The sequence below is a fragment of the Osmerus mordax genome, chromosome 1, assembly GCF_038355195.1.
Source record: "Osmerus mordax isolate fOsmMor3 chromosome 1, fOsmMor3.pri, whole genome shotgun sequence".
NCBI classification, from domain to species: domain Eukaryota; kingdom Metazoa; phylum Chordata; class Actinopteri; order Osmeriformes; family Osmeridae; genus Osmerus; species Osmerus mordax.
This window is the reverse complement of record NC_090050.1, coordinates 13,447,041-13,471,155: the sequence shown is the minus strand read 5'-3', so window position 1 is coordinate 13,471,155 and position 24,115 is coordinate 13,447,041. Positions and strand designations below refer to the sequence as shown.

At 52.2% G+C, this 24,115-nt stretch overlaps 1 protein-coding gene across 6 annotated transcripts in view; it reads right to left on the bottom strand.

Annotated features, from left to right (window-relative positions):
• Positions 1-698: 698 nt before the first annotated feature.
• The window catches only part of eif4g3a (eukaryotic translation initiation factor 4 gamma, 3a), a 42,401-nt gene continuing 18,984 nt past the window's right edge, over positions 699-24,115 (bottom strand). For all 6 annotated transcript variants that reach the window (XM_067232522.1, XM_067232529.1, XM_067232554.1 and 3 more), the window contains 28 exons: positions 23,740-23,851; positions 23,411-23,514; positions 22,925-23,050; positions 20,274-20,475; positions 18,801-19,559; positions 18,268-18,356; positions 17,369-17,690; positions 17,054-17,175; positions 13,336-13,455; positions 12,796-12,954; positions 12,102-12,299; positions 11,367-11,513; positions 10,296-10,532; positions 9,206-9,310; positions 8,757-8,895; positions 8,123-8,229; positions 6,473-6,563; positions 6,157-6,298; positions 5,640-5,863; positions 5,273-5,388; positions 4,794-4,966; positions 4,210-4,335; positions 3,878-3,959; positions 3,500-3,598; positions 3,057-3,203; positions 2,504-2,585; positions 2,044-2,190; positions 699-1,803 (listed from right to left, as the gene is read on the bottom strand). In XM_067232522.1, coding sequence (XP_067088623.1) covers positions 1,622-1,803; positions 2,044-2,190; positions 2,504-2,585; positions 3,057-3,203; positions 3,500-3,598; positions 3,878-3,959; positions 4,210-4,335; positions 4,794-4,966; positions 5,273-5,388; positions 5,640-5,863; positions 6,157-6,298; positions 6,473-6,563; positions 8,123-8,229; positions 8,757-8,895; positions 9,206-9,310; positions 10,296-10,532; positions 11,367-11,513; positions 12,102-12,299; positions 12,796-12,954; positions 13,336-13,455; positions 17,054-17,175; positions 17,369-17,690; positions 18,268-18,356; positions 18,801-19,559; positions 20,274-20,475; positions 22,925-23,050; positions 23,411-23,514; positions 23,740-23,851 — 4,659 coding nt within the window. In that variant the 3' untranslated portion in view covers positions 699-1,621. The remainder of the gene's footprint in view (positions 1,804-2,043; positions 2,191-2,503; positions 2,586-3,056; positions 3,204-3,499; positions 3,599-3,877; positions 3,960-4,209; positions 4,336-4,793; positions 4,967-5,272; positions 5,389-5,639; positions 5,864-6,156; positions 6,299-6,472; positions 6,564-8,122; positions 8,230-8,756; positions 8,896-9,205; positions 9,311-10,295; positions 10,533-11,366; positions 11,514-12,101; positions 12,300-12,795; positions 12,955-13,335; positions 13,456-17,053; positions 17,176-17,368; positions 17,691-18,267; positions 18,357-18,800; positions 19,560-20,273; positions 20,476-22,924; positions 23,051-23,410; positions 23,515-23,739; positions 23,852-24,115) is intronic.

Sequence of the window (24,115 nt, the reverse complement as noted above, 5' to 3'; positions counted from 1 at the left end):
CACTACTGGATGGGAATGGTTGTTGTTGTTGTTGATGATGGGGTTCCATCAAGACTGCTCCACCTAAGTGTCTGCAATTCATTCATGTGCTCAGTTCAAATGCTTGGAAACACCCTTTGCGAACACACAGATCTGAAATGATGGGATGTCAAACAGAGCAACAGTGGGTTTCATCACTCCTGTATTTTCAATCCTAAAGATAGAATCTTATGAGATGATTCAGTGGTAGTCCTGAACAAAGCTCTTCCCCCTGCACTCTCCTTGGCTCCTGAACAGACTCCTGTTACATTTGAAACATGTTGTTCAGTAAGGAAATGCTTTTATCCAAAGCGATGTGAACAGTGTTTAGAGATAACAGAGCTCGGTATTAAACCTCCTCATGTGAAATCTTCTGCTGCTTTGTCATTCTAGATGAGCCCTGTTAAGCCTGACTCCTTCTGATCCTATACTCTGGAGCGAGCTATTCCAACCAGCCAAGTTAAAGGTGTTCCCACACTGCTTTTACATCTCAGCTCCACTAATACCACATGCAAACCGACACGCTACTCCACAAATGCACCCGAGGTTGAAACGTGTTCTTTCTTGGTTCGGCACAAAGCTACAAATATGAAAACAAAAGATTTAAAGTTTCATCTGGCATCATATTTAAAAAAAAACAGTCCCTCTTAAAATAACAACCACTGCATTCTGTGTTTTTTTAAATACCTTTTTTGTCTTTAATGTATTTACAAGCTTTTAATTTGCTCTGTAGGTTTGAAGTATTACAAGCACTTCATGTTCAGCAACCCTGGCATTTTGCTTTTTTAACTTGCATTTTGCTCATTTCCATGTGAATGTATCTATTGTTCGTCGTCATTTGTGGTTTATTCATGTTCATTTAGAGTTCTTTAGTGGACTGATGTACATTGCTTCTTGAATACATACCTCTGCCTCTCTCTCCGTCTCCTGAGGCATATGTACATATCACGTAGAGCAAGCCAAAGCAGAGGAATCACTTCCTGGGGTTACTCAATGATAACCTTTGACCTCCGACATCATCAAGTGACGTCTATTGTCCGTGTGCATCATCCACTGATCTCTTTGCCTTCCCCTTCATTCCAAAATAACTTTGTTTTACCCTGTTTTCAACCAAACATCTTGGAATCAAGGGAGGCTATTTATTTCACAATTATTATTATTATTATTGTTATTATAATTAATAATATTGTTATTTCTATCGCCATCAATGTTCTCCTCACTGTGAGCCTCTGCAAATGTTAAATAAACTTCCGTATTTGCAGTTCTTAAAAAAATAATAAATTAAAGAGTCCGGAACCTATGTATCTTTAAGTCTCTTCTTAAAAAGTAACAAAAGAAAAGTAAGTTAAAATTTAAAACAAAAATATTTTCTATGTATAATACATGTATTTAGTGCTTCCGCCATTGGAATTAAAACTCAAAATGGCGGCATTTCTCAGAACTGTACCGCAAGAAAAAATTCCAGCCGTAACCAAGCCGTTCTGCCCGCCGCGCACATTTTGAAACGGCCGTTTGTTCTGCTGTGAGGAAGAGGGTGCAGGTTATTCTACGTAGCGACAGCTGGCCTCGTGTCCTGGGTTCCCATTGGCTGCCTGCTCCCTTGTCAGTTGTCCTCCGACTCCTCCTCCGCCTCCCTCAGCCAGGTGAAGAAGGCGGTGACGGACTTGAGAGCCACGCCCTTGCCCAGCTGTTCTGCCGGGTCCTTGCTCGACTCCCATTTGTAGAACGCGTCCTCCGAGATCACGTCCTCGTCATACAGACAGTCGAAGAACATCCGGAGGAGGTCTGGAGGGAGACGAGGGGAGAGGGAGGAGATAGGAGAGGGAGGGAGGGGGAGATGGGGAAAGAGAGAAGGAGGAAGTGAGAGGGGCAAGTAAGGAGAACCAGTTATCATCAAATTAGAGGTCAAGTCGTCTCCTTGTGTGTGTGAATGACGGCAGTGAGCGGCTAGGGAGTTTAATGAAGAGCCTGTCAGTATGGGGGGGTCAGCGTCTATGAGTGTGTGAGTGTGGGGGGTCTACTCACTGGGGGGCTGATCCAGGGTGACGATCAGAGCCTGAAGTGCATAAAGTGCTTGCAGCTGTCTCTCAGTGTCTGAGTTAAGGTACTTGAGTAACACAGGCAGTCTCCGACGAATGATGACCGTGTCCACTCGACAGGATGGGCTCTCATCTGCACAGGAAACCAGAGAGAGAGAAGAGACAGAGAGAGAGAGAGAGAGATGGGAGAGACGGAGAGAGAGAAGAGACAGGTGCAGAGAGAAAGAGACCGGTTCAAATCCTTCCCTCATGCAACTACTAGAAGAAGCTGAAACCGTCAGGTGGAGATACAGATCCTCGCCTTCAAAATGTGTTCCAGATCAATGTTGCGTCTGCTCTGTCATTAGCAGAACTTGTGCATAACGTGGAGGTGAAAAGCGGGACTCGGTTTGAGACGGGGGGGCATTGCATTGGGGGTTTTCGTCTTGGTTAGAGAGACATCTCACCTTTGACCGCTGCTTTACACACAGCCGTCATGAGAGCCCTCAGGAATGGAGACGAACTCATCTGAGAGTCATCCAGATTAGCCTGGAGAGAGGAAACAGGACACACAGGAGGAGACAAGGGAGAGAGGGAGAGGAGAGAGAGACACAGGAGAGAGGGAGAGGAGAGAGGGACACAGGAGAGAGGGACACAGGAGAGAGGGAGAGGAGAGAGAGGGACAGGAGAGAGAGACACAGGAGAGAGGGAGAGGAGAGAGAGGGAGAGGAGAGACACGGGAGAGAGGGAGGGAGAGAGGAGACAGAGGGAGAGGAGAGAGAGACACATGAGAGAGGGAGATGAGAGGAGAGAGAGGGAGAGGAGAGACACGGGAGAGAGGGAGGGAGGAGAGAGAGACACGGGAGAGAGGGAGAGAGAAGGCGAGGAGAGAGACACGGGAGAGACACGGGAGAGGGAGAGGAGAGACCCCATTAATCACTCAAGGATCACACAGTCACAACACCAACCACAACTCTCCAGCCTCAGCCCCAGCCCCAGCCTCAGCCTTGCTGTCCGTACCTCTACCCAGTCGAAGATCTGCTCGTCACTGGCCATGTCCTCCAGCAGCAGTCTCTCCAGCTGACCCCTCAGCTCCTCAGGGCCCAGGGGCCTCTTACTCTGGCCTGCCTCTGGGGCAGAGCCCTCCGACACAGTGAACTGCAGCTTCTGGTGAGAGAAGGGGAGAGGTGGTGAGAGGAGGAGAGAGATGAGGGGAGGAGGAAAGATGGTGAGGAGAGGAGAGGTGGGGGGAGGAGAGATGGGGGTAGGAGGAGGAGAGACGGTGAAAGGAGAGGGGAGCACAAGAGAGATGGCGGGGGAGGAGGGGAGAGAGATGAAGAGAGGGGAGGAGGAATGGGAGGTTGTTGTCGAGCCTAGGTGTGTGTCCAGGTGTGTTCCTGTGACCCGGAGGTGACCCATGACAGTCAACAGAGTGTGTGCACGTGTGTGTGTGTGTGACTGACCTGCTCTGAGATGAAGGTCTGGACATCCTCGTCCTCAGGCAGGAAGTCGCTCCAGCTGAGGCCAGACTCCCTCCACAGCCCGCCCACCTTCCTATGGCTCTGGAGAGGACAGGGGCAGCCTGTCAGCACCCTCACACCCTGGACTGGCTGACTGCTGACTGACTGCTGACTGACGGTTGATAGAAGACTGACTGCCAACTGAATGCTAGATGACTGACACACATCTTTCATGCCTCCAGCCTTTCACTCAAGCTTTTACTTTGTTGATCTCTGTGGTAAGAGAATCCCACTTTCCCGGCTGAGTTCATCTCCCTTCACAGATCTACCTTGCTGTACAGAGTCGAGTCCTCCATATGACAAACAAACCCAGCCACTTACCATTTGTTTGCATAGTATGTGCAGTATTTCAGAAAATAAGATCCCAGCTCTTCCCACAGGAAGCAAAGGTTTGCTTAATTCACTGTAGACAGACAGAGAGATACAAACAGAGACAAAATAGACTGGCAAGATTAGTCAAGTACACTTAGTGTATTTCAGAAGATGCTCTCGATAAATTATGCCAACACATGTTAGGTTGGGTCTACAGGTTGGGTTACAGGTAGGCCTACAGGTCAGGTAGACCCAGAGACAAACCCATGGGTCGGACTAGAGTCAGGCCTAGAGTTAGGCCTAGAGTCAGGCCTCCAGCCAGGCCTAGAGTGGGGAGTCACCTTAAGAGCTCTCTCATAGAGAAGCCCCCGTCCCTCAGCAAGGGGCTGAGCAGCTCTGCCAGGTACAGCCAGATGTGGGGAATGTCTATGGCCATGTCGTCAGCCATCTCCAGGGTGTCTGCGAACCTGGTGGAGACGCGCACACACACACACATTTACATTTAGTCATTTAGCAGACGCTCTTATCCAGAGCGACTTACAGTAAGTACAGGGACATTCCCCCGAGGCAAGTAGGGTGAAGTGCCTTGCCCAAGGACACAACGTAATTTTTGCACGGCCGGGAATCGATCTGGCAACCTTCTGATTACTAGCCCGATTCCTTAACCGCTCAGCCATCTGACACACACACACACAATCAGATTGTTTTTGCAGCGAGCTGAAAACATACACACCCTTTCCTATCATTGCAGAATATTCCAACATGGATCACATCAAAATGAATCCAACTAGATCTAGGCTGACTAAATCACGGCCCCACAAGCTAGGAGGAGCCACATGCTGGGGCTGGAGCCGGGGTCCTCCAGGTAAGGAGCTAGGAGGGTGAGGGTGGGGGGACCGGGGTTTGAGACCAGGCAGTGACTGACCCCTGCAGGAGCTGGGCCTTGGGCAGCAGGCCCTGCTGGAGCAGCTGGGAGAGCAGCTGGCCCATGTGGTCCCGGGTGATCTGGCTGCGCTCCAGGGTCGACTCCACCCCCACACGCACAAACACATGGAGCTGGTCTGGCAGGTCCAGCTCGTCCACACACTGGATGGCTTCCTGTACGGGGGGGGGATGGAGAGACAGAGGAGGGGAGAGGGAGAAAGAGAGAGAGAGGGGATAGAGAGAGAGGGGGGAGGGAGAGAGAGGGGGTATGGAGAGATGGAGGAAGATGGAGAAGGGGGGGGGGGGGGTAGAGAGACAAACACAGACAGAGAGGAGAGATCAAGAGAGACGAGAGAGGAACAGAGATCGAGGGAGAGACAAAAAGAAGCATGTGATCAAACATCCCCCGGCAGAGTAAAGAGGACGCCCCGGGAGGCCGGGGTCGCCGTGGTGCCAGAGCGCCGAGGCCTGCAGGCGTACCTTGTAATCGTTGATGTGAAGGAACTCGTCGATGATGGACTTGGATTTCCTCTCCATGTCCTCCTCAGAGAGAGCGGGTCTGTCTGGGCTCTGGGCCACCACAAGCTCTTCTATCACTGTGGACACCAGACACGGGTCAGAGTCACACTATGTGCTTGGAAGCAGGGAGGCAGTGTGTGTGTGTGTTTGGTCTCCACTGTGCTGTAGAGTGTGAGTGAGCGAGTGTGTGTGTGTGTGTGTGTCAGTGAGTCTCCAGTGTGTGTGCGCGAGCTCCAGGTGTGCTCCGGAGTATGTGTGTATCAGTCTTCACTGTGTGCGTGTCTCCACTGTGCTCCAGGGTGTGTGTGTGAGAGTGCTCCTCCCTCACCAGGCTCCCTGGCTCTGCTGCGCTCAGCCTCCGTCTTGTCCTCGCTGACGCTGGGTCTCCGGGGCCCCTCGGGACCCTCCCGCTCCCTGTCCCTGCGGGGCTCCTCTGGGGCGGCGCCCTCCAGCAGCTCCTTGGAGCTCCCTCTCCTCAGCGGGGCTCCGGGCCGCAGCGCCAGGCCGGAGCTCACAGGCTTCTCACTGCGCTCCCTGCCCCCGCTGCCGCGACTGAGGACGGAAAACACACACGTTAGCATGGCGCACGCATGCACTCATGTTAAAATGCCCTGCGCGCGCACACACACACACACACTAACATACCACGCACATTCATACAACACACATAATACACCCCATCTCACACACACAGACACACACAAATCGTGTAATCATAAGTTGCAAATGACCAAATAAGATTATTTGTAGTCCGTTCATCAATCATTCGATCATGGGTTATGGTCGTTCCCCCAGTCGGAGGTATTTGTGGTGGGTCTGGGGGGGGCAGGCTGTGAGCTCCTCACCTCCCCAGGACTCTCCTGGCCTCGTACTCTGGGGCCTGGGCAGGGGTGCCGGTCTGGCCAGCGGGGGGGCTGGTCTGGGCAGCGGGGTTGGACTGGAGGGCAGAGTAGCGGTTCAGACTGCTGCCACCGGTCCTGGACAACTCTGAGAGGACAGGAAGGACAACACACAGTCAGCACTGCACTCGATATGATGTGGGGGAGGGGGCAGAGAAAGAGAGAGAGAGGGAAAGAGGAAGAGGCAGAGAGAGGGGGAGAGAGAGAGAGGAAGAGAAAAAAGAAAGACGTGACAGAGAAAGCAAGAAGAGTCAGTCGTCACCTGAGTCGCTGGCCTTGGCTCCTCCACTGCTGCCCTTCATCCAGTTGAGCTGGGCTCTAGGACCCAGCTGGATCTTCTCATCCACCTGGGGCTGGGGACACAGCAGCCACCACAACCACGGTCACTATCAACAACCACCATTAACCCGCACTCTTGACAACAGATAACCACATAGTTAACCCGTCAACAAGAGGAATGGAGGTAAGACGTTTTCCCCCCCCCCACTACCATGTTCAACCAGCAGAGGGAGCCTGTCTCCTGCCCTGCAGTGCTGCAGTACCCCCTGTGACCAGCAGGCTTTGTTTGTGTGTCGTTGCACTGAACTAGATCAGCTGAGGACAAGGCTGTGTACACACATTCCCGTAATGAGTATGTATATCCAACCGCAGGATTCCGTGAGAGTGTCTGAACTCAGCACAGTTCGGGAATACGTAGCCAAACATAGCACAGTGTGTATAGAACTCTGACACAGAGTAAACAGCCACAGCAGGACCTGGGAGATGGTCGGAGGTAGACACATCAGCCACTCAGACAACCTCTGGGTATGTAATCGGTCTGTCTTAGAGGAAGCCTGGAAAACATATTTGGCAGGCGATTTGTCTACGAGGAAGTTGTAGATCTATGTCACTTTCAAACTGATGCTGAAACTCCAGGGTTTTTTCCTAGTCTACGTGGCTGGCTGGTGTGAAGAGGGAGGAGGAATGAGGAGATGTACGGAGGAGCAAGGAGGTGTACTTGGGATGTGTGGGGAGACGTTAGAAGACATTAGGAGGTGCTGGGAGGTATGTGGATGTTTTAGGAGGTGTTGGGAGGTATGTGGAGGTGTTATGAGGTGTGAGGTGTTAGGACGTATGTGGAGGTGGAGGAGACGCTAGGCCTTATGTGGAGGTGTGAGGAGGTGTTAGGAGGTGTTAGGAGGTATGTGGAGGTGTGAGGAGGTATGTGGAGGTGTGAGGAGGTATGTAGAGGTATTAGGGCGTATGTGGAGGTGTTAGGAGGTATGTGGAGGTGTTAGGAGGTATGTGGAGGTGTTAGGAGGTATGTGGAGGTGTTAGGAGGTATGTGGAGGTGTGAGGAGGTATGTGGAGGTGTGAGGAGGTATGTGGAGGTGTTAGGGCGTATGTGGAGGTGCGAGGAGGTATGTGGATGTGTGAGGAAGTGTTAGGAGGTATGTGGAGGTGTGAGGAGGTGTGTGGAGGTGTTGGGAGGTGTGAGGAGGTGTTAGGAGGTGTGAGGAGGTGTTAGGAGGTATGTGGAGGTGTGAGGAGGTATGTGGAGGTGTGAGGAGGTATGTGGAGGTGTGAGGAGGTGTTAGGAGGTATGTGGAGGTGTGAGGAGGTATGTGGAGGTGTGAGGAGGTATGTGGAGGTGTTAGGGCGTATGTGGAGGTGTGAGGAGGTATGTGGAGGTGTGAGGAAGTGTTAGGAGGTATGTGGAGGTGTGAGGAGGTGTGTGGAGGTGTTGGGAGGTGTGAGGAGGTGTTAGGAGGTGTGAGGAGGTATGTGGAGGTGTGAGGAGGTATGTGGAGGTGTGAGGAGGTATGTGGAGGTGTTAGGAGGTATGTGGAGGTGTTAGGAGGTATGTGGAGGTGTTGGGAGGTATGTGGAGGAGGTGTTGGGTAAAAGGAGGGAGGTGGTCAGTGTTGCTGACCTTGGAAATCTTGGGGATCTTGGTGGGGTCGATGGTTCTGCTGTTCTTGGTGACGGGCACAGTGTTCCAGGTCTCCTCCCTCTGCTGCACCCTCTGCTCTCTGGGCTCTGGAGGGGGGGAGGAAGGGAGGGAGGGGGGGGTCACCGGTCTGCCAGAAACCATCAAAGCACACATGACTGAAGTCGATTCCATAATGATGATCACAAATAATCATCTATTCATTCAGTCAAAGAGGGTGGGATCTGAATCTGCGGCCTAGTGATCGGCAATGAAACACGGCTAACCTAACAGCCCCTTTTATTCATGGCTATTCTGCCCACAGTTTCTGGTTTCTGGTTCAGCTGACTGGAATAGAGAACGAGAAGAGGATACGCTTTGTGTCCACTCTAAGCCACCGTAGCATCTCTGCAGGGTGCTGGGCAGGGAGGAGAGGGAAGAGGAGGAGGGGGGTTGGGGAGGCAGTCAGAAAAAGGGAGGAGTTAGGCGAGGCCAAGGGGAGGATGGAGAGTCAAGGGTGGGGGGATGGGTGGGGAGTCAGAAGAGGGGGGAGGGGGATGGGCAGAGTCAGAGGAAGGGGGGATGGGAAGGCTGTAAGCCTTAAAGAGGATTTGGCCCGCGGGGCTGAGAGTCTGACCTGGCCGTCTCTTGCTGTCCTTGGAGAGCAGCTGCTGGTGCACCTTCCTCTGCTCCTCCTGCTCCTCGATCTTGGCCTCCTTGTGGATCTGCTCGATGGTCTTGGGACCCTGGTCGGCTCGTCTCGACACCCAGTTGTGCTGCGGGGGGGGGGGGGGGAGACGAGCAGGGAAGCCCTCTTTAGAACACTCTCGTGGGCTCATGCACTGCACACGCACACACACGTGTGCGTGGCTACTCCTGTGGGGACTCGCACTTCAGTCGCTTTCAAAATTGTGTTTTCCCTCACCCCTAACCCAAAACACCCAACACCCCTAACACCCCTGAAATAGCACTTGAACCTGGACCAAGATAATGTCCTCAAGTGAAATGTCTCATTAGTTGTGGTCCCAACAAAAATTGTTAAACATGCTGCCACCCCCCCCCCCCCCCACACACACACGCACTCACCAATCGAAGGTCTATTATATCCTGCAGCATAAACCGTATCCTAGAAGATGTCTTCCGCTCTTTAACAATTTTCTCCATCTGATTGAAATACTGATCCATGCGGGGCTGTGGGAGAGACAGAGAAAAGAGAGAGAGGGGGGGGGGCTTAGAGATAACACACAACTAGAACATTCTCAGTTCCCTGCTGTGCACTCCAATTCATACCTTCAATTCATATAAGTCCACTCAATACAGCAACTACGCACTTGTATTTCATGAGACAGAAAGAGAGAGACATAGACACACAGAAACAGACAGAGAGAGAGAGAGAGACAGAGAGAGAGGCAGAGAGAGAGAGAAAGAGGTTTCGTAGAGCCTAATACTTCTCACAAGCTCACTTCACAGGGAGAACTTGAACTGAGATGTGGAGAGAATGAAAGGAACATCAGCGAGGGAACATCAGCGAGGGAACATCAGCGAGGGAACCTTCAGCCCTCCAGTGCAGCCCCCCCCCTCCTCCCCCCTAACCTTCACAGCCCTTCGCCTGACCCCCTCAGGGACACAAACACAGCTCACTGACCCACTAACTGGGTCACCAACAGAAAGAGGTCAATCTTGTTAGTGTCTCTGGTCAAGCGTGGCCATTTAACATTTACATTTGATTCCTTCTGCCAACGCCTTTACCCAAAAGCGGAGCACAAGTGGCGCATAAAGAAACTACAGGAGAAGATCATCGATTAGGAGTGCAAAGTTCGCTATTCTGGTGGTCAGGATCAAAGGGGGGTCTATATTTACTAGCCACATCGTCAAGTTACCACATCCCAGAATACTACAGTGGATGTGAGCCACACACGAGCTGAGGTCACACACAGATGCAGTTCATCACCTGTGATAAACTGTCATCGCCTGTGATAAACTGTCATCTGTTTCGAACGCCTCAAGTCCATTGGTCATTGGAACCCAGTGTGTTTATATGTCTAGTGAGAAGGACAGGAAACCCAAGGAGCGACCGTCACGGAATAACAAAGTTCAATCTGTTCCAGGGAGCTTTCACCCGGGAAGGTTCTAACCGGTAAGCGGTAGTAATAGTATTAGTAATACTATTACTAACCTTGGCCTTCTCGAAGTCCAGGTCCTTGCCGATGGTGGTCAGCAGCCTGCAGAGGCACTCCAGGGACTCCTGGTCGTGGTTCTTCAGCAGCTTGACCACGCAGTCGTGCATGATGGCCTCCGTCAGCATCTTCAGCTTGAACAGCTCCCCGATGAACTTGATGTTCCCTATGGAGCGCCGGCGCGCCTTGTCCTTGGCCTCCTCCAGCTCCTCCTGCAGACGCTCACGCTCCGCAGACTGGAGGGGGGGGGGGGAGGGGGAGGAATAAGGAGTGTGTGTGGGGGGACGGGACATGGTTAGCGACCTGGACCAGGTGACACCTGGTTACTAATATAGATCCTGGTGTATTTGCATGGGGCACAGCTGCTTCGTAGTAGGAAGGGAGGAGTGGGGCAGAGGAGTGTGTGAGACATCAGATATGGCGTGGGCACCCACAGATGTCAGCCACAAGCCCAGACATCTATTCCTGGTTTAATTGCGGAGGGGAGGTGATGAGACAGTCAGATGGAGCCTCCCACGGTTCTACTGCTGTGATTCACTCAGTTTGTTTGTGTGAGAGCAGATACTAATGCACTGTGCATCAATAATTGGCATATGAGCTGCATCGCAGTACAATTCATAACCTGTGCCAATTTCGAGGTCCAGCTGTCATTGGAAACCAATGGGTCTATCAGTGACTGTGTTTGTATTAGTAGTGAGAAAGGGGAGGCAATCTAAGGAGCTACCATCACGTGAAGTGAAGTTCAATCTGTGAGGGGAGGTTCTACCAGGGGAGGGTCTACCAGGGGAGGGTCTACCAGGGGAGGGTCTACTAGGGGAGGTTCTACCAGGGGAGGTTCTACCAGGGGAGGGTCTACCAGGGGAGGGTCTACCAGGGGAGGTTCTACCAGGGGAGGTTCTACCAGGGGAGGGTCTACCAGGGGAGGTTCTACCAGGGGAGGTTCTACCAGGGGAGGTTCTACCAGGGGAGGGTCTACCAGGGGAGGGTCTACCAGGGGAGGTTCTACCAGGGTAGGGTCTACCAGGGGAGGGTCTACCAGGGGAGGGTCCACCAGGGGAGGGTCTACCCACCGATGCAGAAGAGTCCAGCTCCTTCTGCTTCCTCTCAAACACCACGTCGTCCACCTTGTCCCGCTCAAACTCCTTCTGACAGCGGTTCAGCAGCAGCTTGCGGAAGTTCACCGTGGTGCTGGGCTTGTCTGTCATGGGCACTTTGAGCTGCAGGGAGGGGATGGAGACAAAGAGGGAGGGAGAGAGAGGGAGAAAGGAAGAGAGGGGGAGGGAGGGAGAGAGAGAGAGAGAGAGAGAGAGAAAAGGGAGGGAGAAGAAAGGGAGAGAGTTAAAAGAGAGGGTAAATGCTACAGGAATAAAGAAGTCTGATGTTGTTGTTAGGAACTGACACAGGCCTCCTGGCATGTATACTCCGCCGGCATCCTACAAGTGTTCCCAAAAGTATTCAACTGAAACATGAAAACAAATATAACTGGGCCTAGTTATACCAGAGAAAAAGCAATACTAGAGCAACACGTAGAGAGGAGGAGAGAGATGTGTAGGAGAGCGACGAAAAGCGAGCGAAAAAGACAAGAGACACAGAGTGAAACACAGCGAGACACGAGGAGAGACAAGAGAAGAGAGACAACTGGGAGAAAATGGAGGAGCCACGAGAGAGACAAGAGGAGAGACACAGAGAGCGTGACAGAGACACGAGGAGAGGCAATGGGGGAGACATTAGGCGAGACCTGAAACGAGATGATAAACATGAGGAGACAGAGACACGAGGAGACCAAAACTCCAGTGGCAGCGTACCGTGGCCAGACAGCGGCACATGTTGCCATAGGCGACGGAGAAGCTGGGCTCGTCGATGGCCTTCTCGAAGACCAGGTCAATGACGCCCTTCAGTCTCTCCTCCGTGTCGATGGTCAGGTCGGTCACCTGCTTCATCAGCTGGTTGAACATCTGGGGGGTGAGCTTGTTGAGGATGCTCCGCACCTTCCTGAACAGCTCCTGGGGGGGGAGGGGCAGAGAGAGAGTGAGTTTTTTAGTCCTTGTGGTGGCGGGATGTTTCTGCTTATGTGTGTGTGTGTTTTCATCACCAGGCTGTGAGCTTTCATCACCAGTCTGTGAGCTTTCATCACCAGTCTGTGTGCTTTCATCACCAGTCTGTGAGCTTTCATCACCAGTCTGTGTGCTTTCATCACCAGTCTGTGTGCTTTCATCACCAGTCTGTGTGCTTTCATCACCAGTCTGTGTGCTTTCATCACCAGTCTGTGTGCTTTCATCACCAGTCTGTGTGCTTTCATCACCAGTCTGTGTGCTTTCATCACCAGTCTGTGTGTTTTCATCACCAGTCTGTGAGCTTTCATCACCAGTCTGTGTGTTTTCATCACCAGTCTGTGACCTTTCATCACCAGTCTGTGTGTTTTCATCACCAGTCTGTGTGTTTTCATCACCAGTCTGTGTGTTTTCATCACCAGTCTGTGTGTTTTCATCACCAGTCTACCTGTGTTTTGATGATCTCCGGGTCGTCTGAAGGCCCCTCCCTCTTCATGCCAGGCTTCCAGGCGTGCTCGGCCTTCTTCAACTGGACCTCGTCGTTCACAGACACGTTCATGATGATCTTCCTGGGCGGGGGTCGCCGGGCTCCTCCCATGTTCATCAACTGGGGGGGGGGGAGAGACGGAGAGAGTAGGCGAGAGGGGAAGAGAGAGACAGAGAAGGAACGGAGAAAGAGGTAGAGACAGGGGGAAAAGGGGGAGGGGAAGTAGGATGGAGAGAGGGAGAAAGTAGGAAAGAGAAAGGCGAAAGTAGGATGGAGAATAGGAAAGAAAGCAGGAAAGAGAGTGGTAGGAGAGAGAACGGGGAATGGTTGGATGGAAGGAGAGACAAGAGCAGGAAAAGGAGTGGGGGGGGGGAAACAACAAAGGAGAGATGAGTTGGGAGAAAAAGAGAACCAAGGAAAGAGGGGAGGGGTAAGAAATGACATAAAATTATGTGTGTGTGTGAGAGAGCGTGTGTGTGCTTATGCGTGTATGTGACTCACTGCAGCACCGCGTCCCCCAGTCATCTGTCTGCCAAAGTCGGCGAAGGCGGGCGTGAAGTCAGGGCCTCTGGAGATCACCCTGGAGTCTGGAGCACGGCTAGGAAGCTTGTTCTGGTTTATCTGGGGGGAGGAGGGGGAGAGAGTGTATGGGGAGGGGAGAGAGAGAGGAGGGAGGGGGAGGCGGAGACGGGGGACGGGGGGGGGGGGAAAGAGAGAGAGAGGAGGGAGGGGAGAAAGAGGGGCCCAAAAAAATATAAGGGAAGGCCACCAGCAGGGGGAGCAGTGGTTTCTGAACAATGAAGGCTTATGGGAAGAGTAGTCCTGTAACACAAGAGCACTGATGTAGGCCTATAGCTAGCATGGTCACACCAGACCAGCCAACCTGTTCAATATTGTCCAACGATGCCCTGCCCTATTCAACCCTACCATATCCTACCCTACCTTATCCTACCCTACCATATCCTGTCCCAACTCGGCCATGCCCTGCCTATACAGTTTGTTGTCGCATGGGTGTCAGCTCTGCTGGTGATCGATGATGTTTAACTGAACGGGTGAGTGGAGCCTGAAGCCCAGTCAAAACCAGATGTGGAACAACAGACGGGGGAAAGAGAGAGAGAGAAAAAAACAAAAAAGAGAAAGAGAAGGTAGAAAAAGGAGAATAGAGAAGAAAAAAAAGTTTGAGTTTTTTTTTTAGCAGATCCCGCTCTCTCTCTCTCTGTGAAGTCGTTGACTCGCCCCCCTTCCTGCAAAAAGTTCTGGGAGAGAAGGAACAGGAGAGTGTGGGCCTGGCTGTCTAGCACTGCCAGTGTAGCTCTGGGAACCATTAACACTGCCAAAAGTGACATAACAGCAATGTGATGTTAATCATAACAGGATCTCAGCGAGGGCCATACACTCCAGCTGTATGTGTGGGATCAACTGTACACGATACTTCTAGGTACTGACTTCAGAAGTTACAAAAGTTGAATAGTTACTGACTAAAAAACGAAAAGGGTTGCTTAGTTACTGACTAAGGACTACAACGAGCTGATTAATTACTGACTACAGTACACAAAATTGGCGGAAAGGGTACCGACAAAAACACTGAAAACTAGAGAGGGAACAATTTCTGGGGAAATTGTAGGGTGTGCTTGCTTGCGTCGGTTGCACAGGGGTCCGTTTTTGAATGACATTTTTACAACTGATATTTCTGTATATGTTATATAAAAATGCATACTTATTATTTATAAAGATTACATAGATTTAAAAGCATATTTTTTTTGCTGCTCATTTACAACTGAAAATACGAGTGAAGTGTAGAATGAAATAGATGTCTTCTCATTTCCCCTGCAAGAGGCAGCCTAATCGTTGAATCAAAACGAATAAATTTGGCAGACCGGTGTAAAAATTTACCTAATCTCTATGACTTAAACGTCCTTTTAAGTTTTTCCCTTCTCGTGATATTTTCAAGCATTTAGCCTACTCATATTGCATTCATTCATGAATAAAGAACCCCCTTTGAAGATTATTATACGACGTTACCGGCAGTAGAAGATTGAATCGCGATTCAAACAGTACCATCTGCTAACTGAAAATATGCCCCCCAAAACGTAAATAAGCTTGACATTTATTTAGTGGAAAATCGCTCATTCATAAAAAGCTCACTGGTAGCGACCATTGTCAGTAACAACGCAAAATGCGATATAGCCCTGTGTGGAGAAGCTGCCCCGGTAAATTGTACTACTACGGTACAGTACTAGACTACTGCTGTGTTCGTCTTGGTAGCGATTGCGTTGGTTGAATTGGATTTAACGTTCCGTTGTACGGTTTAGGCTGAAATTAATTGTTTTCATGAACAGATTGACAACGTTTAGGCTGTGGCAATGAAGTTCAGGTTAGTAGTTAGATAGACTTTTGATTTAAGTAAGGAGAGTGCCGAACATGTTCTGTCGCTGTTTGACTTCCTAAACAGCTGTGTAGTGTAGATGTTTTTGTAGTGTGTCTCGCGTAAGCTACAGCGTTGCAGTGAGCTACACTGGTTTGAAACGACAGGTAATGGTAATTTCACCAACAAATCATTTACTAATGTCAGAATAAATCCTACAACGAAAATGTATATGTGAGGAATGTTTATTTTAACGATTGAAAACAGATAACGCTACATCATAGACCACTGTAGTATGTGTTGCCCGGGCAACACAGGCTAATGTCATGATGCTAATACTTCAGTGAAATAGTAGACTACTGTTTCCGAAAGTAGATGTACTTCCTTAATAATATCAGCTTATATTGTACATTACACATCACAATTGTGTGGCTAGCAAATTAGCCACAGTTAGCTTCACTTTTCGCCACAAAAACTTAACTTCAGCCTAAACCATGCAACGGAACGTAAATTCCAATAGAAGCAACTCAATCGCTACCAAGACGAAACTTTTGACACCTACTTTGTCTATGTAGGCCAAATATTGACTGAGTTTTAGGGGGGCAAAAAGAATAATAATAATATATATGTGAGAGAACAAAGGTTGTGCCCTTGCCGAAGGCAAAGCACACCCAAATATAGCTGCAAGCAGCAATGAGGTGGCCAAGCAGTCATATGACCCAGAAAACATTTTGGACATCCTTAGAACAAGGTTCCGAGTCACTATACCACTTTTGGTGTGAATCCATCAAAGATTTGCAGAGATACGATGGCTTAACTTCACATTTTGATTGGCTTTAACAGGCAAACGGTTTCGAAAATCAAAAAAACATGTGATGTGCGTTGTGAGGCTTGGTCTGAAGATAATCTCAGCCGAATTTGGTGAAGATTGGACAACATTTGCAGGAGGAGTAAAGAAAAAACATTTTTCAATTCATTCAAAATGGCGGCCGCATCAATTCGGATATTATCACAAGTTATCATGTGTCACACACGGGATGTCCCAAGATATCATGAGACAAAGGAATCACTTAATAAAAGCAAACAAATCAACAGTTATTGGCCAAAACACATTTTTGCTTCCTGCGGCCACGCTCAGTGATCACATGACACCAAATTGATTGGACATCCTCAAAAGAGGGTTCCGAGTCATCACACCAAGCATGGTGTTGATTTCTCAAGAATTTGCTGAGATACGACCCAACTTCCTGTTTGGTGTCTTTTCTGCCGATTTTGATTGGCTGTACCGGACAAACGGTTTTGAAAATCAAAAATCCTTATGTGTCTTGAAAGAGTGTGCCAAATTTCACAACTTTTTACAATACGGTTCTAGGGGCTGCCATAGACTCCAATGGGAGAGGAAGATGATTAATAATAATAATAATAATAAGAAAAGGTAGAAACACTTCAGTGGCTTCGCGGCTTGGCCACCAATAAATGATAGGTGACTGCAGTCCCAGGATCTGTTCTAAACAACCAGAGAGAGAACCACTATGTTCAACATCCTCATGTGGGGTTTGGGATCTCAGACACGGTCCAAGTTCAAGGACCAAAGTTCCAAGTCCAAGTTCAAGGAAGTTTCATGTAGCAGTGTGGGGTCTGAGCATGGTTGTAGGCAGACAGCTAGTTCCCCCAGGTGTGGGTTGGCAGACAGCTAGTTCCCCCAGGTGTGGGTTGGTAGACAGCTAGTTCCCCCAGGTGTGGGTTGGTAGACAGCTAGTTCCCCCAGGTGTGGGTTGGTAGACAGCTAGTTCCCCCAGGTGTGGGTTAGTAGACAGCTAGTTCCCCCAAGTGTGGCCCTGGGCCTGGTCTTACCTTGTCCAGCACCACGTCACTGATGGGAGGGAGACCCTCTGGCTTCAGCACACATGCAGGCTTGAACTGGAAACCCAGCAGGAAGTTCCGGTTATACTGGCGCTTCCCGTTAGCCTCCAGATCTGATGATGCCACACCCAGACCGGGGGGGTGGGGGGGAGAGATGGAGAGAGAGGGGCACAGTAGAGAAGAGGAAAAAAAAAGTGTACAAAGGTGAGATTTTCTTTTAAAATCACAATCGATTCCATGTCATTCCATCCCATACAAAACGGTCCATATAACCCATGATGGCAATCAACCCTGCGTCCTCCTCACCCTCCTGGAAGAGCTCCGGGCTCCCCCCCGAGGGCCCCTCCTTGTCCCCTGGGGTCGCCCCACTGTCGCTGCTCTCCGTCTCCGAGGTGTGGCCCGCTCCGTTCCTCAGGGGCTCCAGCTCCTCCCCGTTCTCCTCGGGGTCGCACGCCAGCTCCTCCTCCGCCTCCAGGTCCAGGGCCGGGGCCAGGGCCAGGGCCGCCTCAGAGGCTGGGGCTGGGGATGAGGCTGGCGCCGGGACTGCTGGGGGCGGAGGGCTGCTGCTCTGAGGGGCTGGCTGCAGAGCCTGGTCTCCGGCCGCCTGATCCACCGGCGTGGCCTCCTCCTGGAGGGAGGAAGGAGAAGGCTTACAAGTTAGGAGTGGGTGCTGGCTGGGTAGATAGGATGGAGGTGCTTGTGGCCTTGCTGACTGACTGGCTGGCTGGCTGACTGGCAGGGGGAACCCTAATGGTGATGGTCCTGGACCAGAGTAAGAGTCAGTCATTACTGCCTGAGCTCCACTGCAGCACATGTGGAAACGGTTTCCATCTGAACTATCGCCCACATCACGTTATCCCTGTCCTCCCTCGCTCCCTCCCTGAATGACTCTCTCGACTACATTTTCCCTCTCTCCCTTCCCCCCTCCTGTCTTACTATGAGTCCCCCCTGCCTATCTCTACCCTCCCCTGGCTGTGGTTTTTCCCTTCTCTTCCCATTCTCTTCACCCCTCCTCCTCCTCCCTGTCCCTACCAGACCTCAAGCAGTCTTCCCCTCCTCCCCCACCCTTCCTCTTACTCCTCCTCTCCTTCACCAGTCCTCCTTCACCTCCTCCTTCTCTCCTCCAGCAATCCTCCTCTTTTACCCCGACCCCTATCATTCCTCTACCGCTCCCCCCCCCCCCCCTCCCCCCCCTTCCCTTCTACCTCTCTCTGCGTCTGGGGTGTCTCTCCTTCAGAGCTCCCTTCATTTGGCTTCGTCCAGGTCTTTGGTGCAGCAGGAGGTATCTGAGATCCTGCACAACACAAACATCGACCAGTCAGCACGTTGCCAAAACTGCCATTTACCAAATGATTTACTGCTCAACAGTAAACAGCGCACTTCTCGCCACCACAACCTTGACCTCCGGCTAGTGGAGTTAGACGAAAGCACTGTGCTGAACTCAGCACTGAGGCCCATTCTTTCTGCCGCTGGGTCTCATAGCAACCATCCCTCATCAGAACTGCACAGGCCTTTGTCAGAGCGCCCGTGACGAAAAGACGCAAGACCCAATCTGATCAAACGCGACGCTGGCTAAGCGTGCGCTAGAACAATCCGCGGCTTTGATCACTGAATAAGAAGTCTTCACAACACTGATTAGCCTAGGAACAATTTTGTTAAATCACAATATCTCAAATATCCATATGAAGTACGATGCTTATGTGCTCTATACAAACAGACGCTGAGGAGGTGGAATTACCTGATGTGGGACTCTTCCTAGTGAGGCCTTGTATCTGGGGCTCTGCTCTGCTCTGGGCTGGGGTGTCTGTCCCTGGCCCAGCTTTCTGGGGGGGGTCTTTAGTGTCGGAGGGCTGGCTGGCCTCCACTGGAGCCTGCACGAGGGGGGGGAGGCCTGGGGGAGGAGCCGGGACCACAGGGGCAGGGCTGGAGGTGGGAGCGACTGGTACGACCGCCACTGGTATGACAGGAGGCGTGGCAACGGGGGCCATCTCTGCCCTAACCTCGGCAGGCCTGGGACTGCTCTCGATGGAGTTCTCTCTGGAGGCCTGAGATGAGGCCTGGGGCTGGAGTAGGGATGGGGCCTGGGGCGAGGACGCCCGGGCTGGGGTGTCCAGCTCGGCACCATTGTCTACCAGGCCATTCAAGGCCTTGGGGGCCAGGCTTGGGGCAGGGGAAGCAACCAGGGTGCGCTGGGCCTCCGGGAGAGGCTTGTCTGTGCTGAATGGCTGGGACTGGGCGGGGGCCTGGAGCTTGGGCTCCACCACGGAGGGGGAGGGGGATGCCACGGGCTCGACAGCCGGGGACAGCTCACTGGGGCTGGGGCTGGTGGAGGGGAGGGGGGAAGGGCTGGGGACCACCGTCGGAGGGACAGGGCGGGGAAGCACGGGCTCTGCGGGGGGAGGGAGGTCTGGGACGGGAGCCTCCCGTCTCTCTGGTGAGGGTTCTGGCACGGCAGAGGAAGACGTCAGGGCGGAGGGCTCCTCTCGGGGCTTCTCATCTGCAGGGAGAGACAGGAAGAGACGTCAGAGCAGGAACAGAAACAGGTCATGGGGGGGGGGGTCACCAGGACGACACACACTGGGGATGCTGGGAGTCTCTGAGCATGTCAGAATCCCTCCTGTATAACAGCTTCCTCCTCAGGGCTCTGGGAGCTGTACTGAGCGCTGACGGGACAGGGGTGGGCTAGACAGTGTGAGGGGTGGGGTGGGGGTGGGTTAGTGAAGTGAGGGGGGTCTTGGGGGTTCCAGGGGGTGGGGTTAGACGAGCTGTGGGTGGGTGGTTGGTGAGGGCTAGAAGGGGTAAAGACTCGACAGGGCAAGGGTTGGAGAAGATAGAGGGGGTTGTATGTATCATCAGTGCCAGCACAAATGACATCTGAATGGAATCGTTTTGAATTAGAAATGTCCAAACTAATTGCATGCCAAATTTGCAAACATTGAAATTTAATCTAATGGTTTGAAAACTCTTACTGCAAACTCTTACAGCTTTCAACATGTGCTGGCACTTCAATCCATAGGGTGGGGGTTAGGTTAGGTGGGGTGGGCTTGGAGGGATTGGGGGTGGGGTATTGGAGAGGGTGGGGATTAGAAAGGGTCAGAGTGGGGGTTCAAGGTGCGAGGAGGACAGAGGCTGGAGGATATAGACGGTCTAGTAGAGGGTGTGGTTGAAGGATGAAGGCTGGGGGAGGTGGAGAGGGGGGTGGAGGTCAGACCTGGCCCAGGCTTGATGATGTCTACAGCCCCCGGGGTGAGCTGCTGCTGGTGGGGCTGCGGCTGTAGAGGCTGAGTCTGAGTCTGAGGCTGGGGCTGAGTCTGAGGCTGGGGCTGGGGCTCCAGGCTGTAGGCCGCCGGGTGAACCAGACCCGGGCCCTGTTCCGGAGTCTGCCTGCTGCTGTTGCTCCCGCTGCCAGCATGCTGCGATTTGAGGTAGAAAATGTGAGGATAATGAGGGTGCGGCCATAAAAACTAGCAGCACAGAAACAGCCACGCCGGACAGACAGGTGTACAGAGGGAGGGACAGACAGAGGGACAGACAGGTGTACAGAGGGCCAGACAGGTGTACAGACGGACAGACAGGTGTACAGAGGGAGGGACAGACAGGTGTACAGAGGGACAGACAGGTGTACAGAGGGACAGACAGGTGTACAGAGGGCCAGACAGGTGTACAGAGGGAGGGACAGACAGGTGTACAGAGGGAGGGACAGACAGGTGTACAGAGGGACAGACAGGTTTACAGAGGGAGGGACAGACAGAGGGACAGACGGGTAAGAGGGACAGACAGGTGTACAGAGGGACACACAGACAGAGAGAGGGACAGACAGGTGTACAAAGGGAGGGACAGACAGACAGGTGTACAGAGGGAGGGACATACAGACAGGTGTACAGAGGGAGGGACAGACAGAGAGAGGGACAGACAGGTGTACAAACGGAGGGACAGACAGACAGGTGTACAGAGGGAGGGACATACAGAGGGGACACACAGACAAGCACACAAAAAAAAATTTGCCCAAACAAACGGAGAATAAAGCCGAAAGAGGGATACCAGTGGGATATGGTCAGGGAGAGAGAGAAGCAGGGGAGACCAGGACAAAATGAGAGGGGAAGAACGAGAAGAAGAAACAAGTCAATGAGGCAAGAGGAATAGGAGAAACAAATGAAGAGATAGGGGTAGGGGAGTGCGTGGAGGGGAGGAGGGGTGCGTGGAGGGACAAAAGGAAGAGAGGGCCAGATGAGGTGAGAGCAAGAAAAAGAAAAGACATGTAAAAAAAAAAAAACAGAAAAGGACACGAGACAGAGAGAAAGAGAGAGAGAGAGAGGAAAGACACACTGTTAACATCCCAGGAGACAGCAGGGAGGAAAGTGTCACACCAAAAGCCTTCCCTCTACAGAATCCAGACGGCTCTGAGAGCAGCCCCCGACGCCGGACTGAACCCAGCACTCCTCCAGACCCTCGGGAGCCTTTTCTCTACCAGAACCAGGCAGCCAATCAAGCTGCGAGCACGGACAAATGACATCATCTAACTCCCAGGAACTGCACCGATGCAGAGGATTGTACGAAACCTCTCAATTTCGACGAGAGGGGATTCCGCCGGCCGAGTCGATAAGGTGTCGTCGTGACAACGAACCGGAGAGAGACTACCTGGTTTTCTGGATTGTGTGGAGGGAGAGGAGGAGGGGTGGAATAAACGGCCCAGAGACAGACGGGCAGACACGGGCAGTGCTACACACAGACATGCACGTGTGATAGACGGCACAAGTGAAGCGTCCATGATTCAATATGGCCTCAGGGTGAGATACCCAGGTGAGCGTCTGTAGCTGGAGGCTCGTGTGTGTTCTACTGAAAGCTGCCTGGTGGCTGTGTACCAGGCCCAGGTGCAAAGCTCTATCTGAGTGTGGGTGTGTGTTTGTGTGTATATGTCTGTGTGTGTGTAGTCTTGTCAGATCTGTGTGCGTAGTTCTGTGTGTGTGTGTCATTGCATGGTGCTGGGCAGGTGAGGATCAGAGCTAAGCACCTCCTCCTCCACATCCCAGCACAGTGCACACAGTCCTCTGTACTGGTGGCAAGGTGCCGGCCTACTCTCCTGCCTGACCAACACACTGCAGATAGGCTAACATTGGTAGGCTAACACACTGCAGATAGGCTAACATTGGTAGGCTAACACACGGCAGGTAGGCTATCACACTGCAGATAGGCTAACATTGGTAGGCTAACACACTGCAGATAGGTTAACATTGGTTGGCTAACACACTGCAGGTAAGCTAACATTGGTAGGCTAACACACGGCAGGTAGGCTATCACACTGCAGATAGGCTAACATTGGTAGGCTAACACACTGCAGATAGGTTAACATTGGTTGGCTAACACACTGCAGGTAAGCTAACATTGGTAGGCTAACACACTGCAGGTAAGCTAACATTGGTAGGCTAACACACTGCAGGTAAGCTAACATTGGTAGGCTAACACACTGCAGGTAAGCTAACATTGGTAGGCTAACACACTGCAGGTAAGCTAACATTGGTAGGCTAACACACTGCAGGTAGGCTAACACACTGCAGGTAAGCTAACATTGGTAGGCTAACACACTGCAGGTAGGCTAAAACACTGCAGGTAGGCAAGTGTGTGTGTGTGTGTGTGTGTGTGTGACTTAGTATGTGTACAGTGTCAGTGATACCTGTGAAGAGCATGGGATGATAGCATGTCACTCCAAAGCAGACAGGGAGGCAGAGAAAGAAATACAGAGAGGGAGTGAGAGAGAAATATTGTTTATTTTACAGAGAAGCAAAGAGAGCAAAAAGAGAGAGAGAAAAAAAGAGACGGAGAAAAGAGAGTGAGCGAGACAGGTGGGGGTAGGGGGTGTCTTACCTGTGGTGGGGTGGGGGTGGAGGAGGGCCGACCGACAGGGGGCGTTGGATTCCTGCTCCCTGACCCCCCTGACATGATCTCCTCCGTGATGTCCCTGCCGCCCTGGTTGGGGTCTCGGATACGGATCTGGGAGGACAACGTCACAAAAACAAACAGCCCTCACTAAAGCGCCAGACTCCCAGAGCAGCCAGCACACACACACACTCACCTCAGGGGTAGGGTGTGTGTGTGTGTGTGTGTGTGTGAGTGTGTGTGTGAGAGAGAGGTTAACAGAGAGAAAGAGACAAACTGAGTGACGGAGTAGGAGAGAGACAGTGAAAGATGGAAACAGAGAGAGAGAGGGGGAAAAGAAGGGGGAGAAAGAGACCGAGAGAGAGGCCAGGGTATGTCTGTGTGTGTAGTCAGTGAGGTAGACCGGACAGGAGACAGGTCAGTGTGTGTGTGCGTGTGTGCACAACATGTGGGTCAGCATGTTCAGGTACTCACTGCTTTCTTCTCCCTCTTGGCTGGTGGAGGTTGCTGTGGTGTAGGCACTATGATGGGGGGCGAGGGAGGGTATACCGACTGCCCTGGGTAGTATGGGGGGGCAGCTGAGGGGGGGACGGGAGGACAGAGACAGCGTGAGCCACACACACTCTGAGGGATTGATCCAATAAACATTGATATGCAGTCCTGCACGCTGTACATATTACAACCGTAGTTACTCAGCCTGCTGGGAAAATGACATAGGTGGTGTGTGTGAGGGTGTAAATATGCGTGAGACGTGCGTGTATCAGCTGGGAGCACTTATGAGTGATGTGTGTGTATGCCCTCACGGTAGGGTGTGGGGTACTCCCCAGGACCAGGGCTCGGGTAGAAGGTTCCAGATCCCGGGGGCTGGACTGAGTACTGCTGGGGGGGGCCCACGTAGGGAGCACTGTGGCGGTACTGCAGGAGGAGACAACACTGGGTCAGACAGGCCTGGGGGGTCAGACAGGCCTGGGGGGTCAGACAGGCCTGGGCGGTCAGACAGGCCTGGGGGGGTCAGACAGGCCTGGGGGGTCAGATAGGCCTGGGCGGTCAGACAGGCCTGGGGGGGTCAGACAGGCCTGGGGGGTCAGATAGGCCTGGGGGGTCAGACAGGTCTGGGGGGGTCAGATAGGCCTGGGGGGTCAGACAGGCCTGGGGGGGTCAGATAGGCCTGGGGGGTCA